Genomic DNA, 17,211 nt, shown 5'->3' with positions numbered 1-17,211 from the left:
TAAGGGAAGGAGGAAAAGAATAAAGAAGGGCAATGAGGGGGGATAGGGTACCAGAAATAATGTAAATAAATAATATTGTGAAAGTGTTACCATAGGTATACATTATTATTCCCATCTGTATTTTGGGATATGGTCTATTATTATTTTTATTCATTTTACACAGTATTTAAATAGTGCCATCATATTATGCAGCGCTGTACAAAGTCCATAGTTATGTCACTAGCTCAAAGGGAATTACCTAACTGCATGTTTTTTGAATGTGGTAGAACACCGGAGTAACCGGAGGAAACCCATACAAACATGGGGAGAACCTGCAAACTCCATGCAAATAGTGTCCTGGTCAAACCTGGGACCTAGTGCTGCAAAGGCCAGAGCATTTACCCCTGAGCCACCATGTATGCCTAAAAAGACTTAACTAGTGCTATTTTTTATTAGGCTATCCTTCTCTAAATTGTTACCAAAAGAATGGAAATGCAAAACTATCTAAAATGTCTGTATATGCTCGAGTATTACCAGTAACACCTAAACTCAATAATTTGGAGGGGTTGTTCATATAAATTTAGCCAAACAGGTAGTTGGGTTTCTGAATAGTTTACATTTGGCCATGTAGTATAAAATGTTATAATACAGTAATTCCACCTTGGTTTTTGTATAGCTGGCTACAATACAACACATGGCACTAGGGCAGCATACACATGTATTTAATTAATTTAATTAGAGGATATACCAATCTAGCAAAAACACAAACAAAAACAGTGGACAACAGTTTTGGACAACATGCAACTTTACTGTTCCCTATTCCCTATTAAAATGGAAAGACAAGCAAGGTACACCTCACTGTGTCCTCCTACATAGGCAAGTGCACTGGTCATCACAGCTTGGGCATTCATTGATCCACCAGGACGATTCAGTAAATTAGATCAACAGACAACTGTAAACATGCTAGATTTGCAATCATAATCGCTTGTCTTGGGCAACAATCATTTAGTGTATAATCTTTATTCTTAGTCAACATCAAATAGAAGTAGTAGGTCATCTGCACCATCCATGTTCCAAAATTATGGATGGACAACAGAAGGACAGATTCCACAGGAGAACATCAAGACAATCTCTTAAGTGTGTTAAAAATACTTCCAAATCATCCCAAAAGTAGAAACATAAAAGCACCAACATTAACATAATCACTGAAGTAATTGGTGATACACAGATGTCCATGTATATAAAGCAGGAGTTGGTCTGTGGAGATGTCTAATTGTGGACTACCATTTCAGATCCATGTTCTAGATAACAGTATTACTTCCTAGCGAGCTTAACAACCTCTGTTATAGATGTCTGCTATATTTACTTTTTCCCATTTGACTGCTTGGTATTGCTGTTTATCCCCCACAGAGCACACAAAGGGGTTCAAGCTGCCCTGGTAAGATTTGTTCAAGTAGCCTCTAACCCAGCCTTTCTCAACATTTTTTAACATAGGGGAACCTATGAAACAACTTTCAGGTTCCCAGGGAACCCCTTCTATATCCACTGCCTACACTATATTTTCATGGTGGCCACTGTTATATTGCTGGCCAGTGGAAAAAATGCCACACTTACAGATAGCCAAAAAGACCATTAGTGTCTGTTAAACTGACCTGAGAGGTCCGAATTGCTCAAGGCTCAAAGAGCCCCTAGCAATCTTTGAAGGGACTCTAGGGTTCCACAGAACCATGGTTGAGAAAAACTGATCTAACCCATTCAGGGGCCGCCAATTGAAGGAACACACACAAGCTTTAATAAAGTCTCTGCAAAGGGGCTACAGTAAAATGAATACAAGATTTACTTGAGAGTGAGTATTTGTTGTAATTTTTTTAATTAAAAAAAAAGGCAGGGAAAGCACAGGCTCCAGGGAGTATACTCCTCTCGTCCTCCCACTGAGCTTAGGTAGAGGTCTTCGTGGACCACTGGAGCCACATATGAAGATTAGTCCTACCCCCTCTCTCCTTCCCAAATACTGCTCCAACCACCAGCACTGTTCAGAGAGTGAGATCAGCGTAGATTAGAGCAGTGTTTGTAGGGCATTCCAGACCACTGGAAACCAAGCTGGTGAATAATGTCTGGGATCATTAGTCTGAGCATCCTGCATACTGCTGGCCCATGTTTTTTTAACTCTTGCTACAAAAGAAGCTTAAAGTCTTGCTTAGCAAAAGTAAGAAGTGCAAAAATATAGCAGCAGGTTAATATAGAATAATGTTTTATCCTCCCTAGCGGTTCATTTCTTTCCAGTTTTATATGTCTAAAACCGGTACATTGTTTTTCATGAAAACCTATTTTACAGTATAATATAATAGTATATTTATTTAATATAAGAGTATAATTAAAGTTTGAAACACAAAAAAACCACACATGTAAAAATCAAAAATTAAATTAATTAAAATATATAAATTTTGTATGTAAAAATGTAAAAAAATGTAAAAAATGTAAAATGTATTGAATGCAATACAAAAAAATTTTTGAATGTCCCGCCCCGCCGGGGTTACCTCTAGGGAGGTTAATGTTTGGGATCATTAGTCTGAGCCTCCTACATACTGCTGGCCCATGTTTTCCTAACTCTTGCTACAAAAGTAGCTTAAAGTCTTGCTTAGCAAATGTAAAAAGTGCAAACATATAGCAGCAGGTTATTATAGTATAATAAGGATTAACCCTCCCTAGCAGTTCATTTCTTTCCGGTTTTATATGTCTAAAATAAATGTTCATGAACTACAATGTACTGCTCTTACAAATATAAATCCAATGTATTGCATTCAATAGTTATTTTGGATTTTGATGGATTTTGAATTTCCCGCCCCGCCCCACTGGCAACGTACACACGCACCAACGTCAATGACCGACTCGTCATGTGCAGAAGACCCCAGAGGAAGAAGACAGGGATCACGGCGATGGATGACGTGGGACGCCGGTGGATCAGGTACGGCTGTATTTACTATTACTTCCCATAGGTTTACCCACCCCGAGTCACACTTACCGCTTTCAGCGACTTTTTTTCTAACCGCTAGGGAGGTTAATCTATTAAAAAAATGATTAATGACATTTTGGAAAATGCAGCTCTCTGAATCCCAGCTGGCCCAGGAAAGTCTTCTAGTTCTCAAGCAAATGTACAGTGGGAAGAAGAGAGTTGCATAACGTTTTACTCCATTGGGCCTAGTTTATGAAAGCTCTCCAAGGCTGGAGAGGATACACTTTCACCAATGAAGCTGGGTGATCCAGCAAACCTGAAATGGATCTGGTCCAGGATTCAAAACATTTGCTAGCAAATAAAAAATAGAAATCCAGTCCAGGTTTTTTGGATCTGGATCTTCACTGATGAAAGTGTATCCTCTCCAGCCTTGGAGAGCTTTAATAAATCAGGACTATTAGGTCTTTATTATTTACATTAACCACCTGGCCGGCAAACCCGACCTTGGTTCGAGTCTATCAATTTTGCAAAAATCGATAAACCCGAACTTTTCTCACCGTATAAATCCCCTTACTTACCTGGCCCTTGCTGCGATGATCCAGCGTCAATCGAAAAAAAAAAATACTCACCTTCTCCCCGCAGCTCCTCCGGAGATGTCTTCCCTCTTCTGTCTTCATCCGGCGAGTGCAGTGACGATCACCGGGGTTTCCCGGTGACGTCGCTGCATGCGACAGTGCAGGCGGGAGGCAGGGCGGGAAATTCAAAATTTTGTATTGAGTTCCTTTGCATTGAACTCAATACAAAAAAGCTGTATTGAGTCAATACAAAGAAAATATATAATTGTATTATATATATATATATATTATATAAGCTACTGTACATTACATTATACACTAATTTTTTTTAAACTTTTTTTAAAGATTTTTTTTATGTTTTATAAAAAAAATTTTATTATTAAATTTATAACATTTTAGACATATTTCGGTGAGTTATGCGGTAATTCGGTAAATTATAAGTAAATATTGAGTAATTCGGTGAATTATAGCCTACAATCTAAAATAAATTTCCATGCAAAAAATTTAACACTTTTTGCATGGAAGTTTGGAAAGAATTAGAATACCCGGCGTTCACGTACGCGTCCCTCGGCGATTCCTGATGATGTCCGTGCGTGCGCCGGTCGATGGGGGTCGTAGCGGGAAATTCAAATATTTTGTATTGGATTCAATACAAAGTCCTGTATCCAATCCAATACAAAATAATACAAAATATATTTATGTGGTTTTGTCTATAGGTATGTGACGTTGGACTGTTGGACACTAGGGAGGTGTTTTAGAAAAATATATTACTATACAGTATACCGAATTATCGCATTTTCAGTATTTTTTATTTATTTATGTATTCTTGTTTAAGCTGATTTTTGTGTCTTTTATTTAATTTTATTAAAAGTACTTTTTTTTTTACATGATTGTGTGTTTTAAACATTTTTTTTATTCATGATATCTACCAGACCCTTGTTCGGACATATTTCTGTAAGTTACAGGTCTACAGTTTAAAAAAAAAAATTCATGAAAAACAGTGTACCGCTTTTGGTACAGAAATCTAGACATCAGTGTAACGCCCAGGTGGGAGAACTAAAATGAAGGTGAAAAAAGAGGAATCCCAAAAACATTTTGTTGTTGCCAAGCTCTGTACTGGTGGGTTTCAATGATGAGCTTTAGGGAAACCGAAAGACTTTCTGAGCAAAAAAGGCCTGAACTGACTAACTGGATTTGTAATCTTTGAAGCTTGGAACCCCAATGGTGCAAACTGAATTAGTTTCGGCTTGTTTTCTTTTTATAATATTGATGTAACAAATTATATCCAAAAATACAATCCTAATGCTACCTTCCCTTTGGGAAAATAAAATAAATTTACAGAATTATTATTGTAAATAGAAATCTTGATTATAGATAATCATCACACTTGGGATTTGACTCTAAGAAAAATAAAAATTTCCCAGTAGATTATAAAATCTTAATAAAATCAACCGGTGACATTGTTGTATCAGCAAAGCCTCCAGAATCATGGCTTGACACATGTTATGCTTATTTATTCCTCAGGTACCCTTCACCTTCTATCCATATACATTAAATGACATTTTATTTCATTTTGTTCTAAATTGATCTTTCTTTCTGCTTGGAAACATAAAATATAAAGGAATCCATAGAAAGACAATGAATATTCTTGATCTTTATTTATTCTTTATTCTGTAGTAACTTCTTTATTTTTTGCTTGGAAAATAGAAACAGAGGCGAAGATGAATATTTTATTTTAATCATGTTACTTAATATGCATTAGGTATTTATGTTTAAATATCTCGATCAGAAGACAATGTGACGACAGTGAAGGACAACTAAAGTATAAAGCATTATCACCCTATAAAAGAAAGTACCTAACCAAGGAACCTTATGGCCAGATCACCAGGTATTGTTTCGATAAAAGCTGAAGATTTAAAATATCAATTATCTATGGATGCCTATTTCTATGTCTAGTGGATTGGGTGCCAACATCTAATTTTTTTGGTTACCACAACTAATGTAATGAATGTTATTGTTTAGGTACCTGATTAATGGAATGTATTTAAAAAAATAAATGCCTGCATCTTTACATGTTCTAGAAAATTTCACCTTTTAGAGCTAAAAAGTGATGAAACAATTTTCTAGCTTGGTCGTTTGGTGCTTGGAGAGAGAAGAGGTAGAATTTAGGCTTTTGGCCGTAGTATTTCTTAAACTTGAGTTCAGTATTTATTGGGGGTTTTCTATTTTTTCCATTCTTCCATTCAACGATTAATCAGTCCTCATAAGTAAAGCATGGTATTCGTTAATCTCTCCTTTCCTCTGCAGCCCATTTGAAGGACCTAGGTTTTAGCACATGTGGACCTAATAATAATGGCATCATGTACTCATATTTCCTATAGAAACTAATAAAATTTCTAACGTGTACATTGTTTAGCTCAGCTAAACCCAGCAGGTAAGTGTCCCTAATGCCTATTCCAAAATGTTTCACATATAAATACCTTGTAAGTCAAACCCTCAAAAGTTCAGCTTTTTGGTTGAATAACAATTAGCCAGTAGCATTACAGTTTGAAGGCAGTGCCAAAAGGCAAATGAAAAGGCACAGAACATCATTCCTATAAAATTAGCCAGTGGTCAACTGATTGATAGCAGTGCCAAGAAACCTAAAAGTGGAGACACTAGCTTCAGGTTTGCATATTCCCAAAACAAATAGATCTGCAAGACCATGTTTAACTAATAATATATAATAATAACAATATGTGGTCTTCAACAATAGCAACAGAAAAAAGCTATCACCCAGTTTGCAATGATGGATATCCGACATACGGACGACTGGATACGAACGAGGCTTTCCCTGCTCGTTTGTGTGCAGGACAGAGGCTTGATGGGATGGGGGGGGGGGGGTGTTTCAGTTCGCATAATTTGCAGGAGAAGTCTTTTGGTCTTCTGTAACCTCTTGTAACTCTTTAATGACCAACACAAACTCTGCAGTTGTTTCTTTTTGCATATCAAAGCACAACTTGCTCCAGAAGTTGATGAATGTCTAGGCTCCATAATGTTTTGTTTTTTTGCTTTGTTTCTGACTAATTCACAGTGAGGATTTTATACAGTAACTGGCACCATGCTGCCTAATAATATGTTGAGACAAACATCTGTTCTAATTGCATTTAATAAAATAATGTACCTGTTCCGACTTACATACAAATTCAACTTAAGAACAAACCTACAGTTCCTATCTCGTATGTAACCCGGGGACTACCTTTACAGCGTATATGGTACTCCTGCCTTTGTTTTTTTTATCTGGTGTTGGTGATCATGTATAATCTTGTCCCTGACAATGTGGTCTGGCGAGAGACATTTTTCACTCCACTAAAAATAAAAACAGGATCCTCTATTTCACTTATCAATAAATATAGCCCTTCATGGACTTTGATACCTCATTGTGCTGGATTTTGTGTTCTTCCATGTTCCACCAAACCTTGTGCATTGTTAAAATCTTTAAAATAAATTGTTTTTTATTATCACACATTACATTTTAACTTACCCAGCTATTAGATTATTATTATCATAGGCAATCATATCAATCTCAGAACACTGTCCAAAATAAAAGCCAACCTATTTCCCTCAAGATAGTTTAAATTCAAGAATAAAATCACAGTTGAGTTTTTGATAACAAAAAAGTTTATGATATCTATATTTTCAGCACAAAAGTGTTAAATAATATTTCTCCTCTTTCTTCTCAGAGCAAAGTGCAACTATGGGTAATGAGACTCATAACTTAGACACAGATTTTTACCTTGCAGGGATTTCTGATAATTCTAATATTAAAATTTTTCTTTTTATTGTCTTTTTATGTATGTACATTGTTACATTGGCTGGAAATGTCTCCATTATAATGGCCTATAAATTCAGTCTAAACCTCCATAATCCCATGTATTTCTTTCTAGCCAACTTTTCTGTTTTAGAAATATTTTACATTTCATCAACTGCTCCCAAAATGTTGTTAGATCTCCATTCGGAGAATAAAAAGATCTCTTTCTATGGATGCGCGGCTCAGTTGTACTGTGTATTGTTTTTGGCCGGCACTGAGTTTTACATTCTTGCAGCCATGTCATATGATCGATATAATGCCATATGTCAACCGCTTCTTTATAATGTCATTATGAACAAGATCGTTTGCATTCAGCTTATTGTTGGATCATGGATTATTGGAGCCTCCAATGCTTTTATTCACACTACGTTTACATTCTCACTCCCGTTTTGTGATTCTCATAAACTTAATAGCTTCTTTTGTGATGTCCCTGTGTTACTAAAACTTGCCTGCAAAGACACGTGGCTCAATGAACTCATCGTGTTCATCTTTGGTGGTGGGATGACTTCTGGTTCACTTATATTGACAGTAATCTCATATGTTAAGATAATAACAACAATCCTGAACATAAATTCTGTATCTGGAAGAAAGAAAGCCTTCTCAACTTGTACTTCTCACTTAATTGTGGTTACAATCTTTTATGGTTCAGTCTTTTTTATGTACTTGAGGCCCAAATCAAGTTATGGAAAGGATGAGGACAAACTGGTTGCCGTTATGTACACCATTATTGCTCCTTTGTTGAATCCCTTTATTTACAGCCTTCGAAATAAGGAAGTTAAAATAGCTTTTAGGAAATTAGGTTACCAGATTTTGGACTCCATAAAAATAAGGGTGAAAGGGAGAGATGTGTCTTGATAAGTAACTTATTGACTTCATGGGGAAAAAAAGGTCTGCCCACTTCAACACCAATCTCCATTGCCTGATATTCTAACCAGGTTCAACCTAGCTGAATTTATTGGAAGGTTTTGCCATATTTAGTACGTATTCACAGCATACTTGCTAGTTATGGCACAGACTTACCTATTGCATGCAGCAATGACAAGTCAATGTTCCTGTCAATATTGCGTTCCAGGAAGCCTCCATCTTTACTGCTGACTCTATAGCCGATTTCCAGATCCATGGCCATTGGCCACTGATGCGGCTATGTTGTTATCAGCAGCTGGCTGTGTGTGAATTCTACACTGTGCACTATTGGCTATATGCGGTGTAGAAATGAAACCAAAAAGAGCCAGGGCTTTTTTTTAGGGGGGGGGGGGGGCAAAAGGGACTTTGTCAATTAGCTTTGCCTCCTGGTGACTATTTGTTTTCTCCAGTTTAGGTCTACTTTAAGGAAAGATCATTACCTTGCCACAGTCTACCATCAGATCCCTCACCATCCCTATCCACTGCTAACCACTCCAGCATGCCAAAACGGTGATGACCTTGAACACTTAACAGCAAATTAAACTGTAAGACTTAGCACACCATTTATTTTAACATACATAGAAAATATTTAGTTGATTTACACAGGAAGTTCGATTGGGCTTTAATGTTACAATGAATTAGACTTCCATTTTCTTATTCAGATTCACATTGCAAGCTTATGTCATGAATTAAATATTTTGTTATAATAATGAAAACGGCAGGTTAGAAAACAGGAGAAAGATGTTGTGAGTTTAAGAACCTTCTAAAACAGGACAAAAATGCAATACTGGATGGATGTAGAACAACCTGAGAATGAGACTTCAAATCCAGAGGACTGGTGCAGCAAACGAGATATCAGGGTTTTCTTAAAATAGAAGTAAACTGAAAAGAAAACCTCACTTTTACCTTCGCAGATCCGTCAATCCTTTCAGAGGTTTCCTGGATTCTGTCCTGCGGCATCCTGGTATCCTCCTTCATCCCAACGTGACAAATAAGACAGAAGATGAGGGGCTTTGCTGGGTTTTAAACCCCATTCCCCTAAAAAAGAAATTTTTTTTACCTTATTTAAAAGGATTGTCTACCCTTTTATATAATGTTAAAATTTTAGTTTAGGTCCGCTTTAAATATTTGTTCAGACCTGCAGTAATAAAATGCTGCTCCTGAACACCTACCATGTACAGCTACGTATCCAAAATCCAGAATCCAGAATTTTCAGGCAAAAAATGTCTGGTTTGTGCAGGGATTTGCGGATGCTAATACAGACATTTGCCTGTATAGGCATGTTTATTTTTTTAATAAAGCTGTTTTAGGCATTTTAAAACACTTCCCATTCAAGTCTATAGTTAGCAGAGATGGCAGACTGCCGCTGCATGCTGCACTGAGGGTCCAGAAAACCTGGCATGGGAATACTACCACCACTTGCCGCTTGTCAAATGATAGACTATGGGCAAACCTATTTGGTCCAATGGTAACCCTAAAACAAGCAGGTCTGTGAAAAAGTGGAATCGGCTCCCTCAGGTAGTAGATTCTTCAACTAATATAGATTGTTTTAAGAAAAAGCTGGAAGATTTCTAGAAGCACAGAATATATCTGGGTATTAAAGGCTTTAAAGTAAAGATAACAGAAATTGTTGATCCAGGGAACATCCGATTGCCACATAGAATCAGGAAGGATTTTTTCCCCTGTTGGAGCAAAATGTACCAGGGGTTTATTTTTTTTGCCTTCCTCTGGATTTACTACAGTTAGGTCCATAAATATTTGGACGGAGACAACTTTTTTCTAATTTTGATTCTGTACATTACCCCAATTAATTTAAATGAAACAACTCAGATGCAGTTGAACTGCAGACTTTCAGCTTTAATTCAGTGGGTTGAGCAAAAAGATTTCATAAAAATGTGAGGAACTAAAGGCTTTTTTTAACACAATCACTTAATTTCAGGGGCTCAAAAGTATATTGGACAATTGACTCAAAGGCTATTTCATGGGCTGGTGTGTGCAATACCTTCGTTATGTTACAATATTAGGAGTGGCAAAATCTACAGTTTGGTACATCATGAGAAAGAAACAAAGCACTAGTGAAGTCCGCAACGCCAAAAGACCTGGACATCCACAGAAGACAACAGTGGTGGATGATCGCAGAATCATTTCCATGGTGAGGAGAAACCCCTTCACAATAGCCAACCAAGTGAACAACACTCTCCAGGAAGTAGGCGTATCGATATCCAAGTCTACCATAAAGAGAAGACTGCATGAAAGTAATTACAGAGGGTGCACTGCAAGGTGCAAGCCACTCATAAGCCCTAAGAATAGAAAGGCTAGATTGGACTTTGCTCAAAAACATCTAAAAAAAAGCCAGCACAGTTCTGGAAAAACATTCTTTGGACAGATGAAACCAAGATCAACCTTTAGCAGAATGATGGAGAAGGCGTGGAATAGCTCATGATCCAAAGCATACCACATCACCTGTAAAACATGGCGGAGGCAGTGTGATGGCTTGGGCGTGCATGGCTGCCATGGCACTGGGACACTAGTGTTTATCCATGATGTGACACAGGACAGAAGCAGCCAAATTAATTCTGAGGTGTTCAGAGACATATTGTCTGCTCAAATCCAGCTAAATGCAGTCACATTGATTGGAAGGCGTTTCATAATACAGATGGACAATGACCCTAAACATACAGCCAAAGCAACCCAGGAGTTTATTAAAGCAAAGAAGTGGAATATTCTTGAATGGCAATCAGTCACCTGATCTGAACCCAATTGAGCATGCATTTCACTTGTTGAAGACTAAACTTCAGACAGAAAGGCCCACAAACAAACAGCAACTGAAAGCCATTGTAGTAAAGGCCTGGCAGAGCATTAAAAAGGAGGAAACCCAGAATCTGGTGATGTCCATGAGTTCTAGACTACAGGCTGTCATTGCCAGCAATGCGTTTTCAACTATGTATTAGAAATGAACATTTTATTTTCAGCTTTTTAATTTGTCCAATTACTTTTGAGCTCCTAAAATCAAGTGATTGTGTTAAAAAAAGCTTTAGTTCCTCACATTTTTATGCAATCTTTTTTTTCAATCCACCTAATTAAAGCTGAAAGAAAGAGTTGTTTTATTTAAAATTAATTGTGGTAATGTACAGAACCAAAATTAGAAGTAAGTTGTCTCTGTCTAAATATTTATGGACTTAACTGTAGTTAAACCAGAGAAAGGCAAAAATAAACCCCTGGTACATTTTGCTTTAACAGGGGAAAAAAATCCTTCCTGATTCTATGTGGCAATCGGATGTTCCCTGGATCAACAATCTCTGGTATCTATTTATGGGCCTAACTGTATGTCCATAGGGTTTTATGTCTGGGATATGTTTATTTCCCTAGGGGTTGAACTTGATGGATTTATGTCTTTTTTCAACCTGACTTACTATGTAACTATGTAACCATAACAAAAGAAAGTCAGATAGCTTTTAATGTACTGTTTGAACATGAACATGAATATGATCACTAAGAATGTACTGTGAAAACATAGAAATAAAACCATATATAAAATACAAGACAACTTGTTTTTGTTTATACTCTTTTGTTTCTGTTTTGCCATATAATGCAATAATTATGCACAGGTTTACGAGGGGGTGCTCAGAAGTTCCTGGCTTTGCCTAGAAAGAAGAGAGCCAGAGTTATGAAATAACACATTTATTCAACATATTCCCCCCCTGAGACTGATGTACTTGGTGTACAGTGTAGTTGCCGCAAACCAGCTCTCAGCAGCATGTTTGACGTCAGAAATGTCCTCAAAACGTTGCCCCTTCAGGTGTTTCCTTAAATTCAGGAACAGATAATAGTCTGAAGGGGCCAAGTCAGGTGAGTAGGGCGGATGGCGGACCAATTGGAAACCCAGGGTGTTCAATTTGGCAGCCACAATGTTTGACGTGTGCGCAGCAGCATTGACCTGCAAAAAAAGGATTAATTGCCTCCTTCAGCTGGTCCAAGAGGTTAGCATAATACTGTCCAGTGATACTAGAGCCCTGAGGTAGGTAGTCCACCATCAGAATACTGTTTTTGTCCCAGAAAACGGACGCCATGACTTTTTTGGCCAATTTCTGGGTTCGGAACTTCTTCAGCCGTGGGGACCCGCTGTGGCGCCATTCCTTTGACTGTTCCTTGGTTTCAGAATCATAGATGTGGAGCCAGGTTTCATCCTCAGTCACTAACCTAGCCAACAAGCCAAACCTGTGCAGCTGTGTGGGCCAAAACGGCTTTGGATGCTTCAACTCGTTCCTTCCTCTGATCACTGTTCAAATATATTTCGGCACCCACTTCGCTGAAAGCTTATGCATGTCTAGAATAGTGGCGATAATAAACCCAACACGCTCCCGTGAGATGTCAAGTATCTGGGCTATCTCTTTTGCGGATATTCGCCGGTCCTCAATATTCAGCTCATGGACAGCATCGCAGGTTGCCGGGTCAGTGGAGGTTGGGGGGCGTCCACTGCGGGGCTCATCTTCAATGGTGAAATGTCCAGTCTTGAAACGAGATATCCAGGTATGACATTGCTTTAGAAAGGACACTTTTCCTCCAGTGTTTGTGACATCTCAGTGTGAATGTCCTTTGCTGACTTTCCCTGGAGAAACAAAAACTTCATGAAGGCTCGTAACTCCAACGACGTGAAACTTGCTTGTGCCTCTGCCATCACAGCTTCTCACTAAAAGGAAAAACAGTTTTAAGAATCGCAAAGACCTGATATTTGCACAGTTACATACTAAGATATTAGGCTGTCATATGCCCCCACACTCATTTTTCTATTTCATCTGGAAGGGGGCAAAGCCAGGAACTTCCCAGCACCCCCTTGTATTTCTCTTTACAGAGAAGGGTGCTCAGAACTTCCTGTATTGAGCTGCCAATTCTGACGCTACTGATCTGAAGTCCCCTTAAGAGTTGACAGCCTTGTCTAGTTCTCCCATGCCGACTTTTATAATTATTATTCAAATATTAGTGAAATAGCTCTGGAAAAATCCCTATTTAAAAAATGTCGAAACTGAACTCAGCAAGTTAAGTTAAGTTAACTTAACAAAGAAATAAATTATTAGCACTAGGAAAATGCTGTGAAGATTTGATCTTCATGGCATATGCTCTGGTGTAAAGGTTTTTTTTTATGTTTTCATGTGTAACTTTTGCTACCAATGACTCCCCACAAAGTGCTTGTTAGGACTAACTGATATGGATGTGTAAATGTATTTAATTATGGGTCAGATAAGTAAATTGTTTTTGTTAAACCTTTTTTTTATTTTAAAAATGGAAAAAAGCATGTTTTTTATTAGATATATGGTACATGCATGAAGTAAAGCCCATTTCTCTGGGCCAATAATTTATTTATTATACTTTAGTGGGGTGCATACCAAATTTTTTCCCATCCTCTGGCACCTTCTCAATCACTGATTGATTGAAACTTTAACAAAAACAATTGATGGAGTCACACTCCCAATGGTATATTGTAAAAAAAGCAATACGGGAATTCAGCTATAAAGGACAAAACCCCAATACATTTAATATTCAACTATACAAATTTATAAAAATGAATAAAGATGGAAAAAAATGTAGGGTATGTTGCCTGTTGTTCATCTCCATAGTTTTCAACAACCATTGTCTTCATAACTAGTTTTTTTGTAAAAACATTTTGAAGTGGCCAGGAGGAAAAAGAATATTAAATAAAATACACAAGAATTTGCACATGTTTATACTCATTGCATTTTTCTTTTATATGTTGCCCCAAAACACCTCATAGTAAATATAGCCTTCACATAGTTTTCTGCCAATGATAATATAGTAAAATGTTAGTTTATTCCCAATATTCTCCCATGTGCTGATTTAATTTTGAAATGCTCACATATATTAATGACTAAATGACTTAAAACAAAAAAATAAAAAAGAAATGATTGTACATTGTACTCTGGGATTCGAAACCAAGGAGACTCAAAAATTCTCAATGGATGGTATATTGGTTATAAAAATTCAGACCCAGATGCTGTGTTGTCAGTGCAACCGCTGTGCTTTATGAATGTATACCTAATATTATTCCCCAGCAATTTTTTGTCTAATCAAATACAATAAAGAAGATTTTTCAAGAAATAAAGAACAAAGCCAGGTACTTAATTATTAAAATACAGCAAAGATTTTGCCACAGTTTTTAAGTCCAGCTCCTCCAATATTTGCAAACCAATCTTGACAATTTTGCAATCATCTGAGTCAGATCTATCTTGCAAGAACTTTTCATTTACATTACCAGAATTGTATTAGGACTTCCATGATTTATGTAATAGGGATTTATGAATTAGGTTGCTGTACAAAATTGGTTTTACTCCACTTGTTGTGCACTGCCTTGAAACTGTGTTGAAACGTCTAAAAATTTCACATATTGATTTTCAGTTGAATTCCATTAAATAGTCATCTTTTTGTCCAGGGAAATTTTATGGAAACAAGAATGATGAAATCTGGATCGTAATGATTGTTCTTTAAACAATAGATTTAAACTACTGATTCGCAAAACATCATTTTATGTTGGGTAAAAGTCATGCCAGTCCTTGTGTGTTGATAGAATATAAAACAACTCCATTATAATCAGTATATAGATTTAAAACAAAAGACCAGCTGAATTGACTAATGTTAGAAACCTGATACTTTATATACTATCTCTGCAATATTGTATTTGTATTTTCTGAATTATACCCACATTTAGCCCATTTCTGCATTTTTTTATTATGATAAAGTCAGGATAAAGTAAGTAAAGACTACATTTTTTTTACTTTATTTAATCCAAAAATTGTGCTTCAGACTTTCCTAAAATCATTATTATTAATAAACAGGATTTATATAGTGCCAACATATTAAGCAGTGCTGTTCAAGTATCGCTTTCTCTATATCATTGTCCTAACAGTGCAGAAGCATCAAGGCAATTCTTCTAATAAGAAATAATACTAACTACAAACATTTCAGATTAATACTAAACTCAGAGGTGCCCTGAAATATGGCAAACAGCAAGCATTTCGTTTATATGAGAATAAAAAAATGACAGATTTAGGTCTACATTATGCTCTGTAACTGGGGAGTAGTATGATCACATGATGAATGATTAAAGCCTATTTAGACTCAATTACTGTTGGTTTGGCTCTCTTTTTCGTTTTATTCCTTGGATATTTGTTTTAGGTAACTCTGCTATGGGTTACTTGTCTTTAAAGGATTTTTTTACAAGAGTCAGTGAGCGTCTTGCAAAAAACATAAAATCACTGAGTTTCTTTGTGGATGAGCACTACTAAAATCCAGGTACATTCCCTATCATTGCCTATACCAGGGTTTCACGACCAGGGTTCTTCCAGAGGTTGCTAGAAGTTCCTTGGGCCATGTGCATTTTGGACCTTTCAGGTCAGTTTTCACTGACACTAATGATCTTTTTGGTTATCTGTAAGGGTGACATTCATCCAAGTGGCCAGCAATTTAGGATGTATTCTTCCCAGTGACCACCATGCTAACGTACTGTGAGCTGTGAATATAAAAATTATATTAAGGGTTCAAAAGAACTGAAATTGTTTCAAGGCTTCCACAAAGGTTGAGAAAAGCTGGCCTATACCAATGAAACTGTTTTGGCTTCAATCACCCAATCAAGTGCAAGCAAAAACTTTTTTTCCTTTCCATTCATTTAATTGTATATTCTTTGCAGTGTAAATATTTTTAAATTTTCATTGCACAAGATTAGATATTGCAATCTTTATATTAGCTTTCTTTCAAATGTTTCACTATGATAAAGGGGAAATTGATTGGTTTCAAACATACCTTAATTAGGGTACCAGTGAATAAGTATTGAATATATTATTATTTTTCTTTACAGAACAAAGTGCAACAATGAATAATCAAACTCACAATTTCAAAACAAACTTTTACCTTGCAGGACTTTCTGAAATTCGAGAAGTTAAAATTTTTCTTTTTATTGTTTTTTTATGCATGTACATCATTACGTTGGCCGGAAACATTTTCATTATACTGGCCTATAACTTTAGTCTGAATCTCCAGCATCCCATGTACTTCTTTTTGGCTAACTTCTCTGCTTTAGAAATTGTTTATGTTTCATCAACTACTCCCAAACTATTGTCGGGTTTCTTGTCGGAGTGTAGAGCGATTTCTTTTTATGGCTGCATTGCGCAGCTGTACAGTGTCGTGTTTTTGGCCGGGACTGAGTTTTATATTCTTGCTGCCATGTCGTATGATCGATATAATGCCATATGCCAACCGCTTTTGTACACTGTCATTATGAACAAGATAACCTGTATTCGACTTATAGCCGGATCATGGATTATTGGAGCCTCCAATGCTTTATTACACACTACATTAACATTCTTGATTCCGTTTTGCAAATCTCATAAACTTAACAACTTCTTTTGTGATGTTCCTGCATTATTGACATTAGCTTGCAAAGACACGTGGCTCAATGAACTTATTGTATTCATCTTTGGTGGTGGAATGACTTCTGGTTCAGTTATATTGACTGTAATCTCTTATGTTAAGATAATATTAACAATTCTGAAAATTCATTCAACTTCTGGAAGAAAAAAAGCCTTTTCGACCTGCACTTCTCACTTAATAGTGTCTTCAATCTTTTATGGTTCTGTCTTCTTCATGTATATGAGGCCCAAATCAAGTTATGGAAGTGATGAAGACAAGATGGTAGCTGTTATGTACACAGTTGTAGCTCCATTGTTGAACCCTTTTATTTATAGCCTTCGAAATAAGGAAGTTAAAATTGCAGCTAGGAAGTTATTTCAACAGATTTTGGCCTCAACTAAAATGTGAGAGGCAATTTCTGATGAGTAGGTCATGGACTCAGAATGTGTGTCCAAGTCAACACCAATCACCATTGTCACAAAGTGCTCCTCCGCCAAAGTTTACCAAGAATGAACTTGTCTCTAACTAAAGCT

General features: G+C 36.7%; 2 protein-coding genes across 2 annotated transcripts; both read left to right on the top strand.

Moving 5' to 3' along the window:
- Window positions 1-7,243: 7,243 nt before the first annotated feature.
- On the top strand, window positions 7,244-15,558 carry LOC140340252 (olfactory receptor 5G29-like). Its single transcript, XM_072425308.1, has 3 exons — window positions 7,244-8,156; window positions 10,961-10,993; window positions 15,449-15,558. The coding sequence occupies exons 1-3, from the start codon at window positions 7,244-7,246 to the stop codon at window positions 15,556-15,558; spliced, it is 1,056 nt and encodes a 351-aa protein (XP_072281409.1).
- A 583-nt stretch (window positions 15,559-16,141) lies between these two features.
- Window positions 16,142-17,086, top strand: LOC140340251 (olfactory receptor 5G29-like). The gene has a single exon (XM_072425307.1). The coding sequence runs from the start codon at window positions 16,142-16,144 to the stop codon at window positions 17,084-17,086; it is 945 nt and encodes a 314-aa protein (XP_072281408.1).
- The last annotated feature ends 125 nt before the right edge of the window (window positions 17,087-17,211 follow it).

The sequence above is a fragment of the Pyxicephalus adspersus genome, chromosome 11, assembly GCF_032062135.1.
Source record: "Pyxicephalus adspersus chromosome 11, UCB_Pads_2.0, whole genome shotgun sequence".
In the NCBI taxonomy this organism is placed as follows: domain Eukaryota; kingdom Metazoa; phylum Chordata; class Amphibia; order Anura; family Pyxicephalidae; genus Pyxicephalus; species Pyxicephalus adspersus.
The sequence above is the reverse complement of the archived record's forward strand: the minus strand, read 5'-3'. Positions and strand labels throughout refer to the sequence as shown.